The 9,551-nt window shown below is 40.6% G+C and overlaps 1 protein-coding gene across 1 annotated transcript; it reads left to right on the top strand.

The window, feature by feature from the left end:
- The first annotated feature begins 1,870 nt into the window (after positions 1-1,870).
- On the top strand, positions 1,871-2,872 carry LOC123309668. Its single transcript, XM_044892880.1, has one exon. It carries the CDS (start codon positions 1,871-1,873, stop codon positions 2,870-2,872), a length of 1,002 nt encoding a protein of 333 aa, XP_044748815.1.
- The last annotated feature ends 6,679 nt before the right edge of the window (positions 2,873-9,551 follow it).

Here is a 9,551-nt window from a genome sequence, read left to right as displayed (position 1 = left end):
GGTACGTCGCTTTAAATTTGTGTTTTCCACAGACATCACGAAGATGTACAGACAGATCATAGTGCATCCAGACGATTGGGATCTCCAATGCATTCTCTGGCGAAACTCAGAAGATGAGATAGCGACGTACCACCTCACCACCGTCACCTATGGAACCAAGGCTGCTCCTTTCTTGGCCATTCGAGTCCTCCTCCAGCTCATCGAAGATGAAGGTCACAAGTTTCCACTCGCCATTCCACCACTCACCAAAGGTCGCTATGTTGATGATATCTATGGTGGTGCAGACACGTAAGAAGAACTCTCAGAAATCGCTATCGACCTGAAAAATCTCTGCATGGCGGGCGGCCTCCCCTTAGCAAAGTGGCAATCGAACTCTCCAAGTACGCTCAAGATGGTAACCGAGGAAGAAATGATACCATCGCCGATCTCATTTGACGACTGTCCTACTTCAACAAAACTTCTAGGCCTCCTCTGGTATCCTCAAGAGGATTACTTCTCGTTCAAGATCAACTCAAGCTCATCTGGGTCTGTGGTAACTAAACGTACTATGTTATCTCATATCGCTCAACTCTTTGATCCACTTGGTTTAGTATCCCCTGTCACGATCAGGGCCAAAATGTTGTTGCAGGAACTTTGGCTCCAGAAACTGTCATGGGACGAACCACTGTCACCTCAACTCACAGAAAGATGGTGCAACATCAGAGAAGATCTCAAATCACTGGCCAGTGTACGTGCTCCTCGATGGGTAGGCACCCAAGAAAATGCTACCTTAGAACTTCACGGTTTCTCTGATGCTTCTCAACTTGCCATGGCAGCAGTCCTCTATCTCGTAGTCCGCTCACCGTCCACAGGATCCAAAGTCACATTGCTCTGCTCAAAAACAAAAGTAACGCCGTTGAAACGCCTCACAATCCCTCGCCTCGAACTCACAGCATCTCTCATCTTGGCCAAGTTAACTAATTATGCTCATCGTGTTTTAGATACACAGATACACTCAACGACTTTGTGGACGGACTCAACAGTCTCTCTCACGTGGATCACATCTCACCCCGCTCGCTGGAAGGACTTTGTTCGAAACAGGGTAGAGCTCATCCAAGAACTAACTCCAGGTGCACAATGGAGATACGTTTCCGGCAAAGAAAATCCAGCGGACTGTGCTTCTCGTGGCTTCTCGTCATCTCAACTACTGAACAGCACTACTCTATGGTGGACGGGACCACCATGGATTTCCAAGTCACCAGATTCCTGGCCCAATCGTCAGCCGGCAACGACAATTGACCCCGAATCTGAAGCAAGACCCACCAAGAACCTCCTCACGGCCGCAACTCTAGACTACTCGTGGGATCTTATATACAGGTATTCTTCTCTCAATAAATTGTTAAGAATCACCTCTCTCTGTTTAAGAGTCCTCGCCCGACTCAGACACTCCTCAACTCTGAACTTCACAACTCCGCTCACCTCAACTGACTTGGAAAAATCAAGGATCTATTGGATCAAGGCTACTCAACAAGTGTATTTTCCTCAAGAACTCAAGGCTCTTCAAAATGGTACTGCTCTGTCATCCTCACATGTGTTCAGTAGACTCACGGCGTTCATCGATCATGAAGGTGTCATTCGTGTAGGAGGACGAATCACCAACGCTCTCTTAGACCCAGATAGCAAGCATCCTGCAATAATTCCTCGAGCTTCTCAATTGACTTCTCTGATTATAGATTCTGCTCACAAACGAACTCTCCATGGAGGTACACAACTCACACTGTCCACCATCCGACAACAATATTGGATCATTGGAGGAAGAGCCCCAGTGAAATCCCACATCCTAAAGTGTGTTACATGTGCACGGCATCGAGGTATAAGAGCTCAACAACTCATGGGCCAGTTACCAGAACCACGCGTTAGACCATCTCGTCCCTTTCTCCATACTGGTGTAGACTACGCCGGACCTCTCACTCTCAAAGCCTGGAAAGGAAGAGGAGCAAAGACACACAAAGGCTGGGTTTGTGTGTTTGTCTGCTTCGCCACCTCAGCAGTCCACCTCGAAGCCGTAAGTGATTACACTACCGAATCATTTATCGCTGCGTTCCGTAGGTTTACCGCTCGACGAGGCATCTGTGAAACCTTATACTCAGACTGCGGAACCAACTTCATGGGAGCCGATGCCACTCTCAAGACCATGTTCTCAAAGGCCTCCTCACAAAACCAGGTCATCGCCGAACTCCTCTTGAAAGAAGGTACTAACTGGTGCTTCAACCCACCGGCAGCTCCTCACATGGGAGGAAAATGGGAAGCAGCAGTGAAATCTTTCAAATATCACCTCGCCCGGGCTACCAAGGATCAGCCATTCACCATGGAAGAGCTGATCACACTCCTCACACAGATCGAAGCCATCCTCAATTCTAGACCTCTCGAACCGCTCAGCGATGATCCTGAAGACTGCTCCGCTCTCACACCAGGCCACTTCTTAATAGGTACAGCTCTGAACACCGTACCTGAGCCATCTCTCGAAGACCTCTCGACTTCTCGACTGTCAAGATGGCAGTTAATTCAGCAACGCACCCAGCAGTTCTGGTCCAAATGGTCAACTCAATTTCTACAACGTCAACTCTCCATCTCAAAGTGGCACCATCCAGCCCATGACATAAAGGTTGGGTCACTAGTACTCCTCACCGATGAAAGATTACCTCCATGCAAGTGGCCATTAGGGCGAGTAATGGCTGTGCACCCAGGGACAGACGGCCTTGTTCGTGTCGTCACTCTCAAGACCTCCACGTCCACTCTAACCAGACCGATCTCGAAGTTGGCAATCCTGCCAGTGTCCACTCCAGACGAAGCAAGAAAGAATTTCAACCCCTCAAGTCTTCTCGATAACTAACGCTGTTAGTTATGGCGGGCGGAATGTTAAAAATTCAGCCCCTTCTCAACGACGCCACTGGCAGTTCTCAAGGATGTTCCACTCGACAGCATCGACGGCGCAGCCCCCTCTACAAGATGTCAAATGTCCAGTTTCCGCTGAAGCCATTTTTAATTCATTCTCTTTGTTAGCTCTGTAGTAGTAACGTCTCTTAGCTTTCATAGTGCTTTTCTAACCTCTCATTTTCACGCTCACCTCTTCTAGTTATTAATTTTCAAGTCATCTCGCATCAATCCTGGTGCTAAATTGTTCATCTCTTAAGGTAAAGTACTCTCAGACTGCTCAACATCATACATTACACCATTTTCATGATAATTTCATTATACTGAAATTAGTCCACGTGCAAGAGATTCAGAATCTAGAAATAGATTCCGAATCCTTGCGAGCACTGCTCAATTGAAATGTCTACTCAACTCAAATCGAACTATTGTCCTCTCAAAACTATATATTTTATCATATTTCATAATTTATATAGATTTTCAGACTTCTCTAGATCATCTCACATGAAAATGGGTATGTAGCACCAGGATTGAAACTTCTCAAGTTCATCTGCATAGAATTGATATCTGATTCATTGTCTTCTCGTAATATTCTTTATTATTAGAATCAGTTTTATCATTTTTATAACAACTCTTATGATCACCTCTTATACATATGACTAATTCATTGGTGTTGAGTTTCAGATGAGTGAATCCTCATATTCTCCAGGGTGGACCCTGGATGTAGCTGTTATTCTCAGAAAAGGATGTGAACACCTCAACGTTAGTTAAACGATCAATGACATTGCTCGATACACCTCGACCTAGGCTCCACCCTGGAACGTCTGCACGAACACTCATGTCTACTCACTTGGTATGGTCTACTCTTTATAATATGTACTCTCATTGTTTCTCTTCTATATTCATTCATCGAACTCAACATGCATGTTAGTTTTCTCAGCCTTCAGCACATCTCAAAATCTACGATTAGAGATTTATTCAACTCAGTACTCTCATGACTTCTCTTAATTTATCAATTGTTTCTTCTATTTTTCTGATGAACGTTCTAATCGTGCTTACTTGTAAGCAGTTCGTCTCTGTAAATGCTGAATACATTGATAGATTTTTGCTCTCTTCAAGATCATCTCAATGTATATGAATTATACTATGTTCTTCTCATATTAATTATGATTGTCCTTTTCATTTAATTAATTATTATCGAACTTCTCATTCAATTAGAATCTAATGCCCTTTTCATATTATTTTTTAATATTCTAGTGCTTCTCAAATTCTTTAATTTCTGTGCTTCTCATTTAACTTGTGCTATTCTTGTTATGCTCATACTTACATTAACATTATTGATCAACTCAAATTTAATATATCGATTTCTCGTTGATGATCAGACTTAGACATTGCAGTTTCACCTCTGGCCTATTTCTCTGTACTCTCGCGTCTTCTCTTTAAAATTCATTATTCTAACCTTCGCGTTTTCTGATAGAAAAAGGAGGCTCTCGCAATCAATTTTCAATTGATTGCCCTATCACTGTGTAACCGTTGTGTTGATATTGAATTTATTGAACTCCTCAACGTCTAAGTCTGACATCAAGTGACTTCTCATTTGAACTGCTCTGGACCATCTCTTGTTTTTAATTGAATATTGTCTCTCTGAGTTTATAGATGTTGTTAATATTAGTTGCTTTTACTGTATTAGCTTCATGCAGGTGACATATTCATTTTATGGTTGTGAATGATTCTTAATAAATGTTTTTATACCATCTCCAACTCAATTATCTTTTAATACAGTCCACTACTCTTTAATTAAAAATCATAACACCCTCGATTTTTTAACAATGTTGTATCATAAAAAAATAGAAATTAAAAATTTTGTCCAAAAAATGAAATAAAAAATTTAGGGGTGGACTACCCCTAACATTTAGGGGGATGAAAAATAGATGTTGGCCGATTCTCATAGATACCGGATAAGCACAAAAAATTTCATCAAAATCGGTCAAGCCGTTTCGGAGGAGTACGGTAACGAAAACTATGACACGAGAATTTTATATATTAGATAGTACACGATTGTATTGTAGAGTTGAAGCCTTTAACAGAAGAAATTAAGAAAATTACTCATTTCTAAGAAAAAATGCGTATAATCATATGCGATATACAAGGGGTTTTGCATAGATGGAGAATTCTGTGCTAAGGAATTATCGTTAGTCATGGGAGATAAAATATCCCATTTCATTATGATGCCTCCAAAGGAATTTTCATCTCTAAGTGGCAACGATAAGAGAACTGACAAATTTCTTGAGAAAAAACACCACGGGTTAAAATATACCTCCGGATACATCGAATATGGAAAAGTACCAGAGATTTTAAAGAGTATTTTACAAAGTGGAGATATCATTTACGTGAATGGACATCAGAAGCATGATTTTTTAAAAAACATAATGATAGAAAGAGAAGTGCAAGTACTCAATGTGGAAGAGCACGGATGGACCCCACCAAAATTCGAGAAGAAACCTCCAAAGTGTATGAGTCACATACTCGATCAATGTATGTGCACTCTTAGTAATTGTGATGATCTATATCGATGGGTGTGTATGTTTCTACCGAAAGTTACATTAGTTAGAAGACATCTGCAGTACGATGAACAACAACAACAACAACATCAGTGAATCACCGAAACTGCTGAACCAAAAAAAAGAAATGGAAGCCAAATGGAAATTGAATGTTTTCGATAATCTTAATAGATTCAAGTATCTAAAATGTAAATCACGATATGTTCAGCATGTGAAATGTTGATGGGAAATCTATGGACTAATGAATTATGTATAAAAATTATCCTTGTACTTCTGAATATCTTGTAAAATGTTATGAATATTGGAAATAAACTTGTAGAATATCTTGTAAAATGTTATGAATATTGGAAATAACTAGGAAATGGATCACGCCTTCATATTGAGGCAAGTAAATAATAATCAAATTAATTCAGATGCATAACATCCGCAGATAATGAAATCAACGAATGTTACGACCTAAATCGAACTAACAAACTACCATCGCTCGAAGTATCACCAGAAATTTCATTTCGTCGACAAAGAGTAGATGCTGACCATGGTTTCGGTCTTATTTGACCTCGTCACAGCAACAAAACTCATTCGTCAACGAAATGTTATGAAATGCCGGCCCCTTTTATTCCATTTCAGTAGCGGGTATGATGTATAAATACATCGTACCGACATCTGACAGAGAAACGGGAACCAACCCAATTCGCCAATTCAATTTCCTAACTCTCAGAGCGAAGGTAGCAGTATGCATCCATATGCTTTATTCCCATATTGCAGATATCGTATATTACGATAATTAAGCAAGGGAAAAAGCGCGGAAAGGTTCGGATCATGACAGTAACCGATCTGTCGCGTACATGGAAACTAAGAAATGGATCACGCCTTCATATTAAGGCAAGTGAATAATAATCAAATTAATTCAGATGCATAACATCCGCAGATAATGAAATCAACGAATGTTACGATCTAAATCGAACTAACAAACTACCATCGCTCGAAGTATTACCAGAAATTTCATTTCGTCGACAAAGAGTAGATTCTGACCATGGTTTCGGTCTTATTTGACCTCGTCAGAGCAACAAGACTCATTCGTCAACGAAATGTTATGAATTGCCGGCTCCTTTTATTCCATATTAGTAGCGGGTATGATGTATAAATACATCGTACCGACATCTGACAGAGAAACGGGAACCAACCCAATTCAATTTCCTAACTCTCAGAGCGAAGATAGCAGTATGCATCCATATGCTTTATTCCCATATTGCAGATATCGTATATTACGATAATTAAGCAAGGGAAAAAGCGCGAAAAGGTTCGGATCATGACAGTAACCGATCTGTCGCGTACATGGAAACTAAGAAATGGATCACGCCTTCATATTAAGGCAAGTAAATAATAATCAAATTAATTCAGATGCATAACATCCGCAGATACTGAAATCAACGAATGTTACGATCTAAATCGAACTAACAAACTACCATCGCTCGAAGTATTACCAGAAATTTCATTTCGTCGACAAAGAGTAGATGCTGACCATGGTTTCGGTCTTATTTGACCTCGTCAGAGCAACAAAACTCATTCGTCAACGAAATGTTATGAAATGCCGGCACCTTTTATTCCATTTCAGTAGCGGGTATGATGTATAAATACATCGTACTGACATCTGACATGTCGCATTATCTGCGGATGTTATGCATCTGAAATAATTTGATTATTGATTAGTTGCCTTAATATGAAGGCGTGATCCATTTCTTAGTTTCCATGTACGCGACAGATCGGTTACTGTCATGATCCGAACCTTTCCGCGCTTTATCCCTCGCTTAATTATCGTAATATACGATATCTGCAATATGGGAATAAAGCATATGGATGCATACTGCTATCTTCGCTCTGGGAGTTAGGAAATTGAATTGGGTTGGTTCCCGTTTCTCTGTCAGATGTCGGTACGATGTATTTATACATCATACCCGCTACTGATATGGAATAAAAGGAGCCGGCAATTCATAACATTTCGTTCGATTCCGTCTGTGAAGTTTGTGTAGGTTCTATATTTGTTATCGGAATTTTAATTCGTTAAAATTTTCAAAGTTGGTGTTCATCCTAAGTGTCCAGAGATTTTTTTTTCTCGTTGGTACTGCAGAAAACATCAGGTGAGCTAATTTGTCGTATCTCTCTTCTGATTTTCATCATAGCGTATAAAACATTCGGCTTTATACCATAGTTTTATATTAGACTATTTCAGTGAAGATTTCTGAATATTTTATTATTTTCAAATTGTTTGATATTTTGAGATTTTTGATTATAAAACCATGTCGGAAACCTCAGATAATGAGGGTTCCTACATGGAAGCGATCGATGCTGAAGAGTTCAGCGAAGGCGAACACGTGGAGCTTGTAAAGCTCAGAGAAGAAAATGGCGGTTGAAAGCTTAAATAGTCAAACTGACTGAAACTGTGTCACAGTTGGTCGGAGAGATGCGCCTCTTGAGGGAGGAAATGACCCGCAATAATATGACGAAATCTCCCACTTACGCCGCAATCACAAAGCCGGTAGCGGGTTCCAAGAATAATTCCCTTATAGGAATTGTTTCACAACCCGAAACAAGGAAAAATGATTCAACGCAGGTCGCGAAGGCCCCAAACGCGCCCCCAACTGAACGCGCGCGAAAAGAAAGCTCCTCTTCTGATGAGGAGACTGTCAAGAAGGCAACGGAAGTGCCTAAAAGAGATAAAATTCCACCCATCACGATGATGGGCACCTCAGATTGGGTGGAGATATCTAAAGCCCTCTACACAAAAAGGATAAATTACAACCGTGCAACTACAGTTAAAGACGGTATAAAAATCATCGCGTCAACCGTAGATGATTTTAGAAAAATCACTACATTCTTCGAGCAGCATGGTAAAGAATTTTTTACCTACCAAATGGAGGAGGAGAGAAGATATATGCCGTTATTAGGCGTTTACCAATCGACGCTGATCTTTCGTTGATTAAGGACGACCTGATATTCCAGGGAATATCAGACGCTGAGGTGTCCAGAATGACATCGAACAAGACAAAGAAGCCAATACCTCTCTATCTGGTTAAAACCCATAAAAAGGAAATCTTCGAAGTGAAGCGACTCTACAACCTCTGTATTGTGGTTGAACATAAAAAGAGGCCTGAAAGTCCAAGCCAGTGCTTCAGGTGCCAAAGGTACGGACATGCATAAAACAAATGCTCCTTCCCGTGGAGATGCGTGAAGTGCTCAGGAAGTCATAGCAGCAATGACTGCACACTCACCAGAAAAGGTGAAGAGAGAAATGCCACATGCGTCTTATGTGGAGAAGAGGGCCATCCAGCTAGCTACAAAGGATGTAGCGAGTTCAAGTTGATGACCAGAAAGAAAAATTCCCGAAAATCAGTTGAACAGAAAAAGAAGGTAACAAAAACAACAACTTTTGAACAAAAAATTCAGGAAGTAGCGAAGACCCAACCTACAGAGCAGGAAAAGAAGAGGGAGACTCCAAAACCCGTCCAGAAAAAAGAAGGACAGAAAAAGCTTACAATGAAACAGGCTGTGAACAGTAAACAGGAGAAGAAAAAGATATCTGAATCAGCCGATGATTTAGATATCTTCACGGAAAAAATTTTCAACAAGATAATGTTGAAATTGAGAGGGAAATGGAGAAAAAACTCCAAGCATTATTCAGTAAACTGAATTAATGGACCTTACGGATATTAGGAAGAAATCCCTCAAGATAATCTCGTGGAACATAAACGGGATCAACACTCGGAAAGCCGAGATAGAACAAATAATATCAGAAAGACAACCTGATATTATAGCCCTACAGGAAACAAGAATAAACCGGAACAGAAGACTGAATTTCATGAAATATGAAACATATAGATGTGACAGAATTACAAACACCGGAGGAGGAGTAGCAATATTGGTGAGAACAGATCTGAAACACTACTTTGCAAGTAGATCCGACGAAACACAAGGAAAAACAGAAAAAGTGACGATTGTTGCCGAATTAAATCGGCAAAGAGTCGAAATAACCTCGGCGTATAAGCCACCACAAAACAATCTATTGGAAGAAGAGATAAACAA

The sequence above is a fragment of the Coccinella septempunctata genome, chromosome 3 (assembly GCF_907165205.1).
Source record: "Coccinella septempunctata chromosome 3, icCocSept1.1, whole genome shotgun sequence".
NCBI classification, from domain to species: Eukaryota; Metazoa; Arthropoda; class Insecta; order Coleoptera; family Coccinellidae; genus Coccinella; species Coccinella septempunctata.
The sequence above is the reverse complement of the archived record's forward strand: the minus strand, read 5'-3'. Positions and strand labels throughout refer to the sequence as shown.

Bases quoted from the DNA above. Each gene is read 5' to 3' on its own strand.
- LOC123309668 (XM_044892880.1), top strand. From the start codon at position 1,871: ATGGGCCAGTTACCAGAACCACGCGTTAGACCATCTCGTCCCTTTCTC.